Source organism: Odontesthes bonariensis, chromosome 1 (assembly GCF_027942865.1).
Source record: "Odontesthes bonariensis isolate fOdoBon6 chromosome 1, fOdoBon6.hap1, whole genome shotgun sequence".
Taxonomy (NCBI): domain Eukaryota; kingdom Metazoa; phylum Chordata; class Actinopteri; order Atheriniformes; family Atherinopsidae; genus Odontesthes; species Odontesthes bonariensis.
This window is the reverse complement of record NC_134506.1, coordinates 12,452,532-12,471,618: the sequence shown is the minus strand read 5'-3', so window position 1 is coordinate 12,471,618 and position 19,087 is coordinate 12,452,532. Positions and strand designations below refer to the sequence as shown.

General features: G+C 40.9%; 2 protein-coding genes across 8 annotated transcripts in view; both read right to left on the bottom strand.

Annotated features, from left to right (window-relative positions):
• LOC142386919 (multiple C2 and transmembrane domain-containing protein 2-like) overlaps nucleotides 1-13,146 on the bottom strand; it is a 39,327-nt gene extending 26,181 nt beyond the window's left edge. For 2 of the 5 annotated variants that reach the window (XM_075472633.1, XM_075472637.1), the window contains exons 1-2: nucleotides 12,923-13,145; nucleotides 2,337-2,905 (exon numbers count right to left, since the gene is read on the bottom strand). In XM_075472633.1, the coding sequence (XP_075328748.1) occupies nucleotides 2,337-2,855 (519 nt within the window). In that variant the 5' untranslated portion in view covers nucleotides 2,856-2,905; nucleotides 12,923-13,145. Of the gene's footprint in view, nucleotides 1-2,336; nucleotides 2,906-11,983; nucleotides 12,313-12,922 lie in introns of those variants that run through there. The other 3 variants (XM_075472630.1, XM_075472631.1, XM_075472632.1) reach the window with 3 other exon arrangements.
• Nucleotides 13,147-13,203: 57 nt separating this feature from the next.
• Nucleotides 13,204-19,087, bottom strand: part of LOC142387520 (myocyte-specific enhancer factor 2A-like) — a 56,313-nt gene continuing 50,429 nt past the window's right edge. For 2 of the 3 annotated variants that reach the window (XM_075472648.1, XM_075472652.1), the window contains 3 exons: nucleotides 18,215-18,341; nucleotides 16,871-16,973; nucleotides 13,205-16,116 (listed from right to left, as the gene is read on the bottom strand). In XM_075472648.1, coding sequence (XP_075328763.1) covers nucleotides 15,780-16,116; nucleotides 16,871-16,973; nucleotides 18,215-18,341 — 567 coding nt within the window. In that variant the 3' untranslated portion in view covers nucleotides 13,205-15,779. Of the gene's footprint in view, nucleotides 16,117-16,870; nucleotides 16,974-18,214; nucleotides 18,342-19,087 lie in introns of all 3 variants that reach the window. The other variant, XM_075472657.1, reaches the window with a different exon arrangement.

Genomic DNA, 19,087 nt, shown 5'->3' with positions numbered 1-19,087 from the left:
AAGACAGAATGAGCCAGCACAGTATTACAGGTGGTGATGGACCAAAAGGGTGAAAACGGACGGAGAAGGAAATAATGACAGGTCAGTCTGCTAACCTAACACTACACTACACCGATGCTCCCACCACAACGCACAGTGAAGTGCAACATCTCTCTGTAAGCAGTAGGGGGGTTGGGGGCGCCAGCCGTAAATCAGTGTCGGACCGCGACTGCGTTTCTGCCACAGAGGTGCAGGCGCCCGGGTCTCGCCCGGGGCGTAAATCAGTGTCGGGCCGCCACTGCTCCCTGGTACTGCACTGTATGGGAATCTGTATGGGCCTGTTGGGAATCTACAAGGCAGGTTTTTATAAGTTACGAAGGGAATTCTTAGAAAGGGCTCAAGAATGCCTTTTTTTGTTCCAGGTGCAGTTTCTGTCATGAATGCAAACACAATAAGGATAATAAAAGATTAAATAAATCTAATGATACATTTTAAAAAGCTGATCTGCGGCCAAGTTTTCCTTAAATTTTTTAAGTGATGTTACCTCTACTGGAATGTGATAAGTGATGTTCTTCTGGATAAGGAAGGTTTTTGCCAGACAGCCGTGGCACAGCTGCAGGTCTAAAGAGTTAACAATAGCCCCTTTCACACTGCCGAATAACCCGCGTTTAATTCACGAATTTAGCGTGTCCGCTGTTGCGTTCACACTGCCGACCCGGGCTGCCGCGTCAACTCGACTCGCCTTTCGACCCGCGTCGGACCCTAGTCTTTTTGCCGAGCCGAGTTTGATGTGAACGCAATCGACGCTGGTCGGACGTGGGCGTGACGTGACGTGAGGAGTTTAAAAGACAGAATGGACAGCTGATTCAGAACAACAGTGACAGGTGAGGACAAGTTTTACTCTGTTTTAGCCTACATCAAGTTGGAGACATTTTTTAATATGGCCAACTGGGGAGACAAGGAGGTCCGACCGTCCGCGAGCTCCTCAGCCTCCGAGCAGAGGACGTTATTTTCCGCCACATTTCGGGGACGGTGTTCGCGTTCTTCTGCTTCAAATTGTAGCTGGATTTCCTCAATTTATGTTCATCGGCGGCATCCCACGTTGTAACCATCCACACACCGTAAAGTAACATCTCCATGAACTGCATATACAATTGCAAAAACGATATCTCAAGGTGTCCCGCCATCGTTTGTTTGAAAAATTTGATGCAGACAGGTGTATTTAACCCTACCTCCGACGCATGGCTTGTGCCTACGTCATTGTACACGCCCAGCATTTTATGTGTTTCGTGTGACGCTCTGCCACTAGGCAACGCCCCCTGAACTTGGCTTCAGGCGACACCGGTCACCAACACGCCAAGCGTTCACATTGCTCGACGCAGGTCGAAGGTGCAATTTGGACCCGCTAAGATAGCGGGTCGCAGTGTGAAAGGGGCTAAAGCCATCACTGTGATCTGAATGCTGCGTCAACGGAAGGATACATCTCATTTTAGCATGGTCAGTGCCACAGAACAGAGAGCCTAATCTATCACTTTCCCTGTGTTTGTCAATTGTTTTCTAATCTTGTAACTGTTATTTTTCCCCTCAAACTGCCTGATTATTTGAAGGTTTACCTGAACACCGGACACACTTTGTGACCTTTTCGAACACATACTCTGCATATGTTGACGATATCTTATACCAAAAGTATTTCCTGCCTTTGACTGATACTCACAAAGTAAAATGAGAGAAACAAATGTCTCTGAATGTTTATGTCCTTCTATAAACTGCCTGATCATGTCTAATTAATATTTTCGTTTATGCTTAAATGATAGAGATGAATTCTCCCTGACTAAGGTGAACCAAGTGCTGATGTAACAAAAGTTTTCCACTCAGGCTCAAACTCACATTGTTGTCATAATGTTGAATGTTTAGAAAAGCTGTAAACACACCAGCCTTTATATCTGATAGCTTGGCAGCCTTGAAAACACACACAGGTATAGTTTGCACAGTGTGGAAGCAAACTGTTGATTTTGGATGGCCATCCAGTTGCAGCTGAATCCAGCGCCTCCAAGTTAAACTTTGCAAGTCGTGAGCAAATAGACCCGACACCTCCCTCACGCCAGTGTACATCAAAAAGTCCACTTCATTCAGAGTGCCTTATCTTTATATCTGAGAGCTACCAGGAAGCAGAACACGAGTGTTACTCTACCTTTACTGACATCGATCTCATGAGATGGAAACATCAACAGTGAATATCTGAAAAATATGCATCTGTTCTAGAAAATGTAAATATAAAAATAACATTCAGATGCTTATCTATTCTAGGAGGACTTATCTATATATTTTCAATATTCTTAAAAATGCACTCTCTGTACCTGTGAGCTGTCCTGGGAAACCTCCTCAGGGGCAATCTCTGGGCTGTAAACCGTCATCATCTCTGGGAGGGCCAGCTCCTCAGGCTCCATGCCTTGAGCAGGTCTATAATATGTCCGTGAAGAGCCCTTCTCCTCTGCACAGAGACTACTGAAAGACTCCTGAGAGGAAGCCCAGTCTGTGGTGTCTGAGGGCACATTCAATCTGTTTTCACTCTTCCAAGATCCTCCACCTACACTCAGGCCACTCCCACCTCCTTCTGGGTGTCTAGCAGGCTTGACAAGCGGCGTGGAGGGGCTACTGTAGCTGGGAGGGTTGTCCTGCTGGAACTGTGTGCTGGAGGATACATGAGAGTACTCCTGTCTCATCTTCCTCATGTCTGGAACGGAGGAGCTCATCCGGTGGTCCATGGTGTGGTCGAGTTGGACATCTGGCTTGCTTTGGCTCGTCTTGCCTCGCCGGATGTGTGGATGCATCCTCTGGCGGAGATGGTGCAGCATGCCCGACTTCTTGGAGTCCATGATGGAAGGAATCAGTCTGTGTCTACGATCTGAACATCACTGAAAACTATCTTGCAAAAGACACACACACACACACACACACACACACACGGGAAAATGATGAACTACAGCTACAGCATTAAATGAGCAAGCTGCTAATAATCAGTCTCCACACAGACGCAGTAATTTTTACACCATTACACACCACAGTCCTCTACTGTTGGAGCAAAGTATGTGACAACATGAATTATTATTCATGTTATTACCGATGATGTTAACTCAATAATCAAAGTTATTTAAGAACGTATTTGCACAATTTAATCTTAAGGCAAAAAAAGCAAATACCCACTTTGCTATGGATTACGACTTATTATAAGTGCTTTCAGAGGAAATATCACATAGTTCAAACAACATGATACATACTTTAATGCTAGAATTTACTCTTACTCTCACGTTTTCTGTAAACGTAGTTTTGTAAACACAGGTAGAACAGGAACTAAAAAGCAAAGTGGGAAGAAGGAAGGGAAGAGAAAATGTTGCACAAACCACTAACAGTCCCCCGGAAACTACTAACTTCATTCCATTCGAGACAAATAAAAGGAATCATTCATTTTTCCGTGTCACATTTTCCACTTTAACAGAACCCCCCCCATTAACCCCCAAAAAACGATAAAATATCCACAAATAATAGCCGTTGTAGTTTTTCCTATGTAGATTTTTGCTTTGTCAAAGCATGAAAGTCACATGTATCACAAATATCAGACAATGGCTCCTGAATCTTGCCAGATGGCATTTAAAGGTGGTCGCTAAAGTCTGTCAGTGAGATTCATCTGGTGTTAGCATTTTCTTTAGCCCGCTTCTGGCAGCATAACTACTATGCAACATCTTTTTTGGATGAGTAAAATTATAGCGGTTTTATTGCTGTTGACACTTTCCTGGCCTGAATGCAATACACTGCATTCAAATCAATAACAAGCAACGTGAAGACCGCAGGATAAATAAACAGCCAGATTAGCTTTCATGCATTCATGCAGAACATTAAGTTCTAAAAGAAAAGATACGAACAGAAGATGTACTAAAATAAGATACTACAGGTATTAGAAAATAAAAAATAAAAGGATGTCGTACGTGTGCAATATGGTAACCCCTTGTTACAAGAAGGACTGCAATCACTTGTTACATATATATTACTCGTGCTCTAAATCTTAGAACAGGAACAAAAAAAAAGAAGGAAGTGGTATAACAGTGCAGTGCAAACCACAATAAGTCCTCTGGAAAGGGATAACCCCAATATTAACTAATTGTTCCTTTTTCCGTGTCAGGTATCCACTGCAGCAGCTTCTTCCAGTCATGATGCGCTCTGGTTTTTTGTCCACAAAAAAAGAAGAAGAAAAAAAAACATAATAGAAGGACAATATTCTAATATAGCTCATTTCATCCAACATGAAGGAAATGAGCAAGCTTCTATGCGCTCACAAACTTGACTTTAAGTCACTTGGCTTGAATTCTGGAATTCTAAATGTCTTATCAAGTTTGGGTTTTTTGGTGGTTGCTTGTTTGGACACTAATTAACCTTTAAAACACAGGGAACACAAGGACTTCTGTAACACAGCACATGAACACAGAACATGAATCTGCAGTTTTGGGCAACATCACAGTACGCAGAGCACACAGAAAGCTAAAATATCTTCATGGTGTTAGTCTCGCCACATAGATTTCAGGGTACTTAAATGTTGCTGGCAAAGGAATTTAATTACAGTAATTTCAGCTTGACTTTTAATCCAAACCTATGGCCTGATAATTACATTTATCAAATCTAACTCAGGGACAAGGGAGGTATTTGATGAAGCGCTTTGGATTATTCTGATAACCTTTTGGATGTTTGCCTGAAGATTAAAAAAAAATGGTGTCACTAAGGTTTAGTCTCATTTTTAGACTGCACGCTTGGTCCTGAAGCTTTTGTGAATGTGTGTATGTGTGACACACACATACACACACACACACACACACACACACAGAATGTGTATCTGGCTGACTCATCTGTCAGTCATTTACAAGTTACCCACCACAAAGTTCCTTCATTAAAAGAAAAATGAACAAAGAACTGGGGAACAAAGCAGGTAAGGCAGATCGTGGTGTCATCAAAGCTTTAAGTCCAACACAAACAGCAGCAGCATCTGCCCAGTGACTGCGACAAACCCTGAAACTGGAAAGCAACCAGCCACTAGAAGCCTTTTATCAGGCTCATACTTTAGTGGCACCCTGTGACATGCCTTGTTACTGGTCTGTAGCAGGATGTGCTAGAAGAGAGCGGGAATGTGACAAATCAAGGAAAGGTACTGCCTAAGCACATATTGATTGGATCAGATATCATCTGCTGTTGAAAAGTACTTTAAAATGTGACACCCAATCTCTGACAATAAGAAAAGAGCATGACGCATACAAATGGTAAAAAAATTGACGCTGAAACTGGCAGATGGTTTCTGAAATCTTTTTTTTTGTTTGTTTAAGAAATCTTTGCACAATATATTCATTTTCTTCATCTAATTCTGAGAAAATGAAGGAACCGATTACTTAAAACATCTGTAGTGTAGATTCAAAACTCTCCAGCCCAACATAAATATGAGGATTAGATGGTGGATCACCGAAGAGGAACAGGATGACGCCCTGATGGTACACCGACTGTGCTTGTCTGTATTACTCAAGAGATGACTTGCTGATGTCTCTGATGCTGATTTGTTTCAAGTTGTGTTGAAATCATCACAAAATGTTCGGGTTTGAAATAACTAAACCTCACAGTAAAATGAAAAATACATTTTCCATGTCTTCACCTTCTGTGAGAACTTGTTACCTGCTAAACTGGTGTCATTATAACAAACATTAAACATTAAACTGTCTTTGATCACTCGTCGTAAACTCTGAAGCTCTCGTGCCATGAAACGTGGGCATCGTGCAACTTATACCCTCCCATTCCTGATCCGACAGCACGGGAGAGAAATAAAGCTACTAGTTTAATATGGTTCATGTCATTTTGCAGCAATGTCTGTCACAGAGTATACTGGAACACTAATCTAATCCTGCCCTCTGGGTCAATGTCAGATGATGTTGTTTAGCTCCCGTAACAAGTAGAAACCACTTGTGCAGAGACTGATTTAAGCCTGAGGGGAGGACTCTAAAGTGAGATTAAAGGGTTAACAAGAGCAGATGCACAAAATGTATGACTATGCTTTTAGATTTGGTCTTAACTTGTTCATTATGGGACATCATCAGACCTGATGTAGTTCACTGAGTGTCTGGTTTAAAGTCCAAGATCTCAAATGTGCAGGTGTAATGTTGAAAATAGAAAACAGACCTTGAGAAAGTTAAAGTTGAGTTAAACTACTCTTTTTTTTTAGACATTTACATTTTGGAAGGATGTCATGAAAGCTGAAGCTCTCGTAGCAACGGAGAGGTTAGTGCCTGGAAGGATGCCAAAGATTGGGTGGGAGGACGTGACCGTAGGTCTTCATTATTGTACCAGAAACACTGATTACCTGTAGTGTAATCCTCCACAGTGGTTTCTGTGGAGGACCTTGGATTGGACAAGGCCACGGTGGTCACTTACGGAAGATGAATGAACCAAATTTAAGGCCATTACCCATTGCTGATCTGATTTTTTTGGGTTTTTTTCATGTTCACATCACACTTCAAAGCCGTTGTTATTAGAGTGAGATGTGTCAATGTAGCTGACCATAAACAGTTGCATAAATCAGAGATTAATTTCATTTATATGGCTAAAAGGGTGTAAGTCGGGGTTCATGAAGTGACGGAACTGCTTTTTCAAAGTCTCTCATTAACTCGGGGAAAACCATAAAGGTTCTGAATGACATAACCATAATTGAAGGTTTGAAAGATATCATTTTTAAGCAATGTTGTCATTTTGAACTTTCATACACACCAAGGAAAGGGAGGATAGAATGGCTTGCAACGTGTAGATAAAGCTGTCATTCCCAGGTGTATCCAGGCATGCTAGGAGTCACATACGTCATACATCCAGTGCTGTACATAATACAGCCCAGTGGTATCACCTAAAGTTTGCTAGGACACCAACTTAGGAGACTGAAGTATTGCCTTTTGGATTCTTGCTGGTTTGACGCCTCCTAAAAATCTGCACAAAGACTTATTATTTAGTGATGAATACAGGGGATGCGCTGGGAGAAAACAAAACCATCCTAATCAACTTTATCCGACCTACAAGGGATCGTGGTAAAAAAGTGTTTAAATCTTTCTCAGTCTTCTCAACCACAGGTTAAATGGGACATCGTTTGGGTTTGGAACATCCAAACAGTAAAATGAGTTCAGACCACTCCAATTGTGCTAGAAAACATGTAAGGAGCATAGCCAGTGAGTTGATTGGTCATATTTCACAGTTGAATATATGGTTTAAAGGATGTAATTCATCATAATCTTTTATTTATTTTTTTACTGACATTTTACACTGCATCCAAATGTTGTTGTTAAACTGAAATATTTAGAGGAAAATTTATGTAATGATAGTGATGGAAACAAAGACCTTTCCTCGCATGGAAGTAGCTTCTTAGTTACAATCAAATTTTAATAATTGTTTTAAACTATTTATCTTTTAATGATCAACGAGACCAGATCCCGCATGCTTCTCCAAAGTGTGAGACTTTCGCCCGGGTGGGGTGTGGTAAGGTGACGGTTGAAGAATACACACCTGAAAGAACAAAGCCCCTTCCTCTAGTATAAATGGTTTTGCTCCCCTTTGTCCGGGGTCTTTGTTCACCATTACCGCTGATTGGTGAAGATTGACCTTTTCCTTGCAACGAAAATAAAAACCTTGGCCGGCCGGCAGAACAAGAGAGGTCTCTATTTTCATGATGATGAATTATATTTGATAACGACGGTGCTCATTTCTGCAAGTGCGATAAAAATCCTGCAAGCCAGAGTTTGTTGTATTTTTTTGTTTTTTTAAATAACACCAACTCTTTTAGAAAAGATGATATTTCAGCTGCTAAGTGTGTTTCACAGCCACAGCTTGCTTGTTATGTTTATGTGAATCGTTATGTCAATATGACGTGACTGTTAGAGAACTCTGAGGCTTTGATATCGTGACCATCTACCTAATAAGCCGTTAAAAAGAGCCCTGACCATTAGGGACATGGGCAAAATACATCACATTACTCAGTTTACCTGTCAGTGCTTTGAATGTTGTGCCTAATTGGTGTAAAGTGTGATTTATATTATACATCAGTTAGATGTTCAGTAGGGGTGGGACGATATGCTTTGGTCACGATTCGATTGTATCACGATTCTAAGGTGCCGATTCGAATTGTATCACAATTCTTGATAATTGTGATTCTACAAGTATTGCGATTCGATATAATCAGTATGTGGAGGGGACGTGGCGCATCAGGGGAGCAGCACCAGGTGAGTGATTAGCACACCAGCATCCACTCGTCTAATCACTCTCCTTTATAAACAGTAGCGTGCTGGAACCAGAGGAGGAGAGGAAGGAGAGCAAGCCTGGACGAAGCCTGGGAAGGAGGCCGTGCAGGAGGAATACCAAAGAGTTGTGTATGACAAATAAAAGCATTGACGTATCGTCAGAGAGTCTCAGTCCTAACTACCGCTTAAAGAACCCGCAGTGGCAGTGAAAAATGCCACACAGTAATTGCAATTTTCTTCCTCCTTAAAAAAAACAAACAAGTTGAATCATACACTTCGAGAATGAATGTCATTCCCATAAACAATGCACATCAGTCTGTGTCAGTCAGTCCAGCAGCTGACATTTATTTTAACTGAGACAAAAAGAGTTTTTTTCAAAGTAGACAGTTACAAAATGAATTGAAATGTCCACACAGCACAAATGTGGGCTAGTTTTAACATAACTTAAAGGGACACTGTGTAATATATTAAGTCATTTATTAGCTCAAATCAACATCTTCATTCATAAATTAGTCCTCATTGGTGTAAAATTATCTCTGTCAACAATCTCACTTATCCTCCTGAGCGAAGAATCACTTGTTTATATCTACATAGAGCGTGCAAGCTCAATGGAGGCTTCTTGAATCTTGACACGTACCGTCTGCCGTAGTTCAACAAGTTGCAACGCACATTTGAAAATGCGAGGCGCTAGAGAGCAAATTCATTCGACTTTGCAAAATAAATTTGCACCACTAGATGGGGGAAGAAATTACAGAGTGTCCCTTTAATGTAATGAATTGATGAAATGTTTCTGGACACGGATATGACGTAATATACTCGATTCGGGGGAGAAAAATCTATTTTTTCGCCCACCCCTAATGTTCAGTGCGCTCTTGTGTAAATGGAAAATATCGCACACACTGCAGCTTTTAGCATTACTCTTCATACGTCATACCTGACGCTGAAGTATGAATAAAGTATTTAAGGATGAATAAAGTATTTTTCTATTCTATTCTACCTTAATTCATGTGACCCTAACATCTCACCTACTCGCTGTGTGGTTAAACCCATAAAAGATAACAATCCTCTTAATTGTCTGGTGGCTATGCATAGCTCTTTACCCATCTATCTAGATTTAGTTGTAAACCTATACTGACAAAGTTTCTGGTGTCTTAGTTTGATTATTTTATGGTACAACAGATTTCAGACCTGTGATAATTCCTCTGCCCCTGTACCTGCCGTAACAGTAAGCAACCAGAATGGCCTCCACCCACTGAGCTACCGAGCAAATGGGCCCCTGGCACACCTTGACTGCTCGGATCTGGTTTAGCTGCAGCTGGACTGAACCTGTTAAAGTCTGCAGCCGCACATCGGCTCAAATTTGCAGCGTAGTGGTATTTGAACCTCCTGCAACTTTCAGTTCAGTTGGACATATTCTAGACATGACATATTTCAGCCATGATGGTCAGGTTCTAGGTTTTTCTGTAAAAAAAAAAAAAAAAAAAAAAGCTATGAAAACCTAAAGGCACAAACTGAACAGGGACTTCAGCGTGTAGATAACAGGAGATTTAGCAGCCGAAGAGCGGCTTCACTCCTTCAGGAGCCGGTGAAGCCTATAAGCAAAACCGAAAGTTGCATCACTTCTGCTGAATTAAGCCATTCCACGCAACTTTACAAAGAGGCAATACTGCTGTTTTGGCCAGAGCAGCCAAACACCTGATGTGTAGAAGTGCCTGCAGGGCTGACAACACGCATCACCTTCTCATAACTTTTGGTCCAAAAGCAAACATTTCTTTTCCAGGATCAAACAAGACTATAGATGTCACAAAAAGAAATCAAAGGCAAAACAATTCAAAAGTATAAGTATATAACCTTAGAAAGACCACAATAAAGCACAGTATATTGTGTTCAACAGTTGTTGAAGCCAAATATTTTTGAATATTCAGTGTTACACAACATCCTACCTGTTATCCTCCGTGGTCTTTAAACAAAGCCTATAAACATATACATTAATAATTAACCCTGAACAGTCCCAATAATCCCAAGAGTCCAGCTTTGAACCATTAAATGAGGCAGAGAGAGTCGTGGGAGTGTGAAATGACCACAATAACCACTGAAGTTTGACTGAACTGAACACTGAACCAGAGATTTGACTCTTTTGACTTTGGTGTCAATGACGTGCTTATTAAGCGGGGCTTGAAAAACATTTAGTAACAGTCCACCGCTCATAAACAAGGCTCTGCTCCAACCATGAACCAGAGATAAACAAACAACCAGGTGGCCTCGCAGTTGAGTGGGCAGCGAAACCGCACGTGACGAATGATAAGGCAACAATCGCACCAGATTCAGATCCACTTTCTCAATGGGGGAAAACTACACTTTCATTTAATATACAAGCCAGTTTAGACTTTATTTGCTAGCTGTGTTAAATGCAATGACTGTGCCGATCCCTTTACGGTAAATCTCCGTTTTGCAAGCCAGATCACAGTCCAAGTGAAGGTTGTAGTGCAAAGCCTGCCCATTTCAAGGAGCTCCTGTCCATCCATCTTGCAGACAGCCTTGTCCAAAAACCCATTGCACAAACTCATTTTTAACCAGACTAACAGGATCAACTACCAGGATCATGGTAAAGCTGGGACGCATTGTTAAAAAAAAAGTTGGTATCAAAAGTCTGTAGACGTGTCTGTAAATAAAAGGACACCGCCAACATTGGATCCCCGTGATCTTAGGGCCCTGAGGTAGCACTGCATTAAAGGCAGACGTGATTCTATCTTTGGAAATCACAGCATGAGCTCGGGGACACTTCCAGAAGTCACAGCAGAGCAGATCAGATGTTTGCAGGTTGTTGTTAAAAGAAGAGGAGACGCAATACGTCAGCAAAATGGGCAAAATGTCTCACATTTAACATTTGATGTGTTTTCTATTTTCTACTCTTTATAAAACTTAAGGAGATTTACAAAGTCGGGTTTTTTTTGTTTTTTTTAAACACAATTTGTAAAAGCAACCTTTGGACCACTTGAGAAATTTTGACATTTTCTACAACATATCAACATTTTACTCTGGCCCCTCGCCTCCCTAAATAAATCAGCATTGGCAAGTGAATGATCAATAATCGATCAACGTCTATTAAGAATGTCCACAGTGGTCCAACGTGCGTTTTTCCATTTTCATACGTGCAATTTCTACCTTCATGAAATCTGTGTGTAAAGAGATTTTACAATATGAACAATACCAAGGTGTGCCCGTGATAAGAATGAGGAGGTCAAGGCTTCAGCCCGATTATGCTACAAGGAAATTTAAAAAAAAGTCGGAGGCAGCCAGACAGATCCCATTCAATACACTGCCTCCCTCAGTCAATGTTGCTGCAAGTGCTGGAGCAGACAGACGCATGCATGACTGCAAGAAACCCCCGCACATCTACGCAGGCTGCATTACTGCTCCCTTTCCAAAATGAGGTCAACCCAACTGAAAAAACTAAGGCAGTGATTTTGCAAAAAGCCCCAAAGCCCCAAAATAACGGATGATAGCTTTTTAGAATAATACCGGTTAATCTGTTGTTAAAACATCAAAGCACCAGTGCTGACTGCATCCACCAAAATGTACAGAGCTCTAATCCCCCACCGGCCCTCAGCTGAAATCCCATTTCAAAATGATCTTTGTTTAATTCTTTAGTCTGAACTCAGACAAGATAAACCACATAGGAACTCTCGATATTAACTCACCTATCAAAGACAAGGTTGTCCTCTACATTTGAGGAAAGCTACACTTAGTGTTGTAGGCTGAGATGATAAAGTTGTTTAAAGCTCTGCTTTGGTTTGTTTTGTTTCCCCTCTCAGCCGGTGGGTTGTGTTGAGTAAGCCATCACTGCCCTGTCTTGTCAGAACAAGACCAGAAGTTATTTCCTGTAACTACTTCACAGTTTGTGGTTCCCACACATTTGGGGGAAGACTAACGTCAGCTGCAGATGCCGCGCAAGAAAGAGTAAAGATAAAATCTGTATTTACAGCCAGGTTATTGACAATTTGTTTATACTGACCCACCAGTGTGTGTCGAAACAAGCAGGGGTCTTGAGTGTATGTGAGTGTAGCAGACACTCAAAGTTCTAAAGTCAAGATTCCGCGCAGTTGAGTCGAAATATTTCAACTGATGGACGTAATGCTGCTGCATTTAAAATCCTTAACTGGGCTGTTGACGGCTGCTCCTTTATTCCACCAACCGTGCCATATATATATAAAAACTTGTAGCCTAAGCAGCTTTTTCCTGTTTCCAGCAGAGTCCTACTAAAGGATGAGTGACCATGACTCAATAAATAAAGTGTTTTGCTTCATGACAATACCGAAGCGATAACTTCCATTATCAACATCAACCATTCAAACAAAACAATGGAAGATACTGAAGAAACTTTTACTAAGAAATACAAAAATAGGCCAAGCCGTTGGTAGTGCGAACAGGGTGTTAGAAGAGCCTCCTTCGATACAGCCTACGTGAAAGTTTCCCACGAGACAACAATTCAAAGTGGACTTCTCACACACCCGCCGGCTGACACGTTACCGGGCAGGAAGAATGCTCACCTGGTCAGCCCCACCTCCTCTACCCTCACAGGTAACTTTCTGCTTCCCCGCTTCGAAAAGACCAAACGAGTACAATAAATGTATATATACCTTATTGCGATGCTTTAAACCTCCGACGACACTTCCTTATTCGCCCCGTGCCCACAAAGGCATAGCCACGAGCGGCTCTGTACGGGAATCGGTCAGAACATCGCTCGAAATGTGTGACTTCCTCCTCTCCCCTTCAGCACCAAAAGATAAATTGCGACACAATGAAGCCGCTCGCGAGATTTTACAAAAATAAAAGCTTTTCCGGGAAGCGCGCGTCCCGAGGGACAGAATCGAAAGTCTTGATTGTAACGAAACCCCCCCCCCTTTTTTTTTTTTTTGCCAATTAACGTTTTGTCGACGTTTTTTGACAGGTCATATCTTTTTAAGGCGTATTTCAAGACATATATATATATCCGAATATCCGGCTTTTAATTATTAGTCTGTTGAATTAAACACTTTTAATAAATCCTCCCCGTTCTTTACTATATTCACAAAATAAAAGCAGCATCTCCCTTGCTTTGGCCGCTAAAATGACGCCACATTTCTGAAAGCAAATCGACCCCTGTATTATATCTTAAATTAAGTCAACTTAAAAGTTCAAATATATACCGAGTTGGGCTGTACATCAGTTCAAATCAAGAGCTGTTTAGGACTGTAAGTGCTTGCATCCAAGACGTTTTGTGGTCATTACTACTGTCAGTATATTAACAACTGCTGCAGATTAGGGGCAAAATTGTGGTACAGGTTTGCCAAGAGCATTTCAAACTTATCAATCTTATTTGCACCGCAACACAACACCTTAATTTTGGGCTGAATGCTAAGTCATTTAGCCCCACTGATAAAGCCCACCATAGAGCTAAACAAAGTTTCTTTTATTTGCTGGTTTAACTTTTAGGGCAGACTTTTGTGGCTCATACAATTCTGAATCAACCCTTTCTTCAAGCAAAAGTCAGCTCTCGTCTTTCTCAATGGGCCTAATCTTATTGCATTTAATCCATCTACACACACTTCTGGGTGACTTTTTTAAAGCCAAAAGCATTCCAGTGAAATATTAAGGTCAGATATGATTATTCTAATGATTATAACATTCTAAAAACCTAGTGACCTATCAGCAGCAGCCTTTCTATGTTTACACAGACCAACTGACCAATTACATTTGTCCCATTTTTTTTTTATATACCTCATTTTCATTGTTATGGCCACTTCACTTCACTTCACTTCTCTCAGGGTTGTAATTTGCACTCTTATCACCACATTTTCCTTTCATGGGAACAAACATTCTGCATTCTGATGATTTTCTCTACCATTTACACGCTGAATGATTTCAGAGCCCAAAAGAAGTTTTCTTCAGCTGTAAAAAGTTGGAACCAGAAAATGTCTTCCAAAACTTTCACTCCTTTTGTCTCTTTCAGCTCAGAATCATGGCTGACTTGTTTTCCCTTCCACGCTCTCATTCAGTGGGCGCACTGTGGTTACTCTTCTGCAGCTCTTTTGCACAGTCTACCTCTACCACATTCACCACCGTGTACAAACCACGTGTTCCAGTTTCTCAGCTTTAATCATTTGCTGCTGTGCCACACAACCGATCAGCACGTTTGCCTTTTTTGGCGGAAAAAGTTCTCTAACCATTTACATTGGACTTTAAATCCATGGATTTGTCCAGTGCACTGAAATCAGTCCTGTATTTAAGTCAATCATCTACATCATACACTGAGAGCTATTACTCAATATGTACAAACTTAAACTTTTGAAAACAACAAACTCGTGAAGAGATAAACAGTCTGATGGATTTATTAAGATATGAATTAGTGCTCTGATCCCATTCTGCAAACATAGGATGGCTTCAATCAGATGATCAAACTATGAAATCCTTTAAAGAAACAGTGGAGTAAGTGTCAGTGCTGCTAGTTTTAAAGCACAACTGTTTTGCAGAAGTGATCATGTTCACACGATTCAGTGTGCTACATACATTTCCTTCCAATTTATAAAACTGATCTCATCTCTGCACATGTGTATCAGAAGCACTCATTTCAGCTTTGTTTTGCTTCACAACCACATTTCCTTTGTAAATAAGAAAAAAAATAAATTCAGTCAGTTTTTTTTAAATTCCCTTGAGAGGATTCATAGCTCACTGACCCAAACAGACCTAAACACACCCTCCATGATAAAGGCAAAGCCTTGCAAACATAACAATCATCCACACGGATGTAGTTTTGGGAAAGTTGGTGTTGGCCGGTAAAACAGACTGACAATATTGTGCAGTTACACCAAAAGTGATATATATTAAAGATACTATGTACAAAACAATAAAGACATATTTCAGTTGTGCATACAAGTGTCAATGGCTTTCATTTTAAGATCTGGATGAAACATTGCGTTGCTCTGTGCACATTATAAAAACAAACATAGAAACAGTATACTGCTTTGGCTGATATAAATAGGTGTTTTCATAAAGACAAGGAACAGATATGATGAGGAGGGAGTATTGCTGTCATGTTGGACTCATTTAATGTTTCAAACCCTGAGAAGATCAGATATGAATTGGCTGACATCTAGAGGGGGAAAATCTAGGAGAACTCCTCTGCTTTGCTACCCGAAACATGTAACCACAAGATTGGCAGTGATGTTTTTTTTTTTTTCCCATTCTTCTGTGCCCAGGATCACATCCAACTGTAGAAGAAGATAATCGATTGTGCTGCAGTTGGACCCACATTATCACTCTGCGTTGCTGCAGATGTATTTAAAACGTACCTTTTCTGACAAATTCAGAACGCTCAGATTACTGTTGCACAGCTCCTCTATAAAAGAACAAAGATAATTCATAGAAATGTTAATAGAATATGTCGATAAAATCCACATTTCAATTGCATAACAGTGTCCCTCCCGCGTGTGTCCTGATGCTGTGTGACTCCAGGGTCTATGTCACCCAGCTGTCCATTCGCATTCGTTTCACCGTCGGGCTATCTCCACCCTCTAACCGACCCGCAGCGAGTGAGTGGAGGTCCGGCCTCGGCCGCTGCTCCTCCCGGTCGCTGCCGCCCTCCTGGGAGCTGCAGGAGGAGCTGACGCTGTCTGCAGGAGACCTCCCCATCTCTGCTCGAGTGGATGAAGAGGTGGAGGAATAAGGATGAGGAGGGGCGTGAGGATGAGTCATGTATCCAGGCTGGCTGAAGTGGTTGCGTGGTGGGGAGATCGGCTCAGCTTTGATGTTGACGGTGTGGTTGGCGTTCATGGAGAGATTGGAGCTTCCCGACCTGCAGACACATAAAGAGGAGAGAGCTTGTCTGTGGCTGCGACTGTGGAGAGAAAGCGCCACCTGGTGGAGAAACTAACCTGACTATAGACAGAAAGAACAACTTTTCTCTGACTCATAAAATAATAATAAAATAAACATAATGTTACCGCACAGATCTCACAGCCCATCAGTCCCTGCTGTTGCATGTTCCTTATAACCTAAAGCTCGTCTCATGTTGAAAGAATCATCGTCATCAACATGATCGGAGAAAAAGAGCTGAAGTGCAGCTATTTTTCTCTGTGAGTGACAGAGACACCAGCTAATACTTTTAACTAAACTTATCATTTTTAATGCAGTGACACCAAAGAACATAACAAGCATACATTCTTCTTATCCTATTCTCTAATTCTAAAGTCTTTACCTTGTTGACTGTCCCTCTTATTTGCTCTAAAAGTCTACCACACACTTCATGGTCTTGCATTATCCTTATATGACAAGCTTCAACTGACCCAGGAGGGTCTCTTGTTGGTGATGCAGCTTTTAATCTTAATGAGGAGAATGTGAAAGCGGCACACATGTGCAGTCCAAATCCAGTTTCTTACTAAGGTCACGATCCACTCTCTTCTTCACCAAGAAACAGCTTGAAAAATTCATTAACTCTCCAGAGTTTTCCTCCTCTCGTCTACATATTACTCCACCCTCACTGCACCTCAAAGTAAAGATTAAAGACAGATACATGAAGAAAGAAAGGTTAACTGTGTCGAGTAACTCACCCTAAGGAGCTCAGCTGGTGCTGCTCCCATGCTCCCATGGAGCCCAGAGAGGGGCCTGGGGTGGAGCTGAAGCCTGACATTTCAGCACTATTCAGGGAGTATTCTGACAAAGAGAGACGACACGTTACATGGCAGCTCTCAGAAAGCTTTAGACCAATACACTGAGGCCTTTCCCTATTACACCTTCATTATCAGTCTGAGACGCTTCCATGAATAGTTGCCAACACTCCCATTATGAGCTGCCAAGCCACCTGAAACCGTTTAACTTTTGGTAATTTGATGAGTTAGTTAAAGTGAAAGCTGTGTGAGAGCCTGTGATGGCTCACAGAGTGAGACGAGGTATGTGAGGACACTCAAATGTCATAGTATTAAAACCCTCTTTTTATCATACAGTACAAAGCATCATCAAATTCACCCCTGAGCAATATCAGTCATGTTTTAGAAATAATATATATATGTTCTAATTGTAGGTTATTTGTGCAGAAGTACAGTAGAAACCAAAACAAATAGAATGGATATACTACGATGAAAAGACAAACATCAAAGTACGGACTGCATGAAAAGTGAGGACACAGGTGCCAGCAGTTAATTGCATTCAGAAGGCTTATTTCTTCTTTTTTTTCAAAACAGATTGAATCCTTGTGGGCGTAAGTAATAACCATATGTGGAGAGGTTCTCTGCTCTGTACAGATAACGATTTTCAGCTGATCTTTGTTGGAGGGCATTTGTTTTTCCTGCTTCCACCTCAAAAATACTTCAAAGATGTTTTTGAAAAACTTTTTTACTTTGTGAGCTTGACAGTTAAATCCCTTTCGTCTCCTTTTATCAGCAAGTTCTTGCTGTCAAGTATCTGAGCCTCCCCCTGATGGTTGGTAAATTTGTTTCTCTCGCCCCCCCTCGTAGCCCTGAGTGCAGCTCTTTTGGTTACAAAATTTGCGTGTTCACCAGGTGTATTTCTATCAATGCCGATCTGAGCCAGAGCCGATAAAAAAAAAACACACAATTACGGCAAAGTTGTTAGACAAGGTGCCAAAAGCCAACAAAGCACTTTTCCATTGAACTCAAAAGGCTGGATTTTATTAATGTCCAAAGATTTTTCCTCCATAAACAGCAACATAGCTTGAGTGTCTGAGACATCTAATTTCACAGCACAGCAAGTTTCAATGGGAAATATACAAATTACACACACTATTAATATACAGCATGTATTAGGTTGATCTTTTTTCTTTGTCTTTTTCAGTTATTTGTAAATGAACAGAACATAAACAACAGTGTTGCCCCATCTATCAAATAAAATAAAAAAACTTCACATATTCTGGCATATTCATGAAAACAACCACGTACCATTGTTGTAGGCAGAGCTGATGCTGCAGTAGACCAGACTCTGCTGAGGCAGGCTGGGTGTTGTGATGGAGACCACTGGTGTGGACAGAGGTTGACTGGACTGACTGCTGCTTTGCCTCTGGTTACTCTGAAAATTAAATGAAAAAAAAAAGGTGCAGTCATTGAATTAAAAAAACAACACATGTCTTTGTTTATTGCTCTGATGTGTAGTTACTGTTGAAACTAGCTGGATTATCATTTACGATGCCCCGTTTCAACCACACGATGTCAGTATAGACTCTTTTAAGAGTGTGGCTCTTTTACGGCGTGTGCGAATTGCTTCCATTCAAGGAAAACTAAAGCCTCAAATAAACGTGTTTTTAAAAAAAATAATAATTTAACTTATTTGCTTATTCTTTACTTATTTTCATCTTTGTGTTTCCCAGAATGTCTCAAACCTCTGAGCTCTGAACTTTTTTGGCTTTTGAAATCCTTTTCAGAAAAAGTTTTGTTCAACAGAAGTCCAAGCTCCCAAATGACTTTAGTTTAGACAAAAAACAGGTTGCTTAAGTTATGAATTGGTTCTGTAATAAATATATATTTATAATTGTCTAATCATTCAAAAGCAACTTAGTCCCTCAAATACTTGGTTCAAGGTGTTATCCTTTTTCACTGGTTGGAAATTTCATCATGAAGTGCTGATTTACAAAACAGTGTGTATAACACAGAGTATAAATAGGCACTGAGTCATAAGAAGTCATAGGCATTGTGTTAAATTAGGCTAGAAAAAGTTGGGTAATAACACTTCATGTGTGGCTGTCTCTTTAACTCAACACGTATCACACAGCTCTTAAAAGTTTTGTGTTGTTGCTCTCTGAGCCGCTGGCGTTCCAG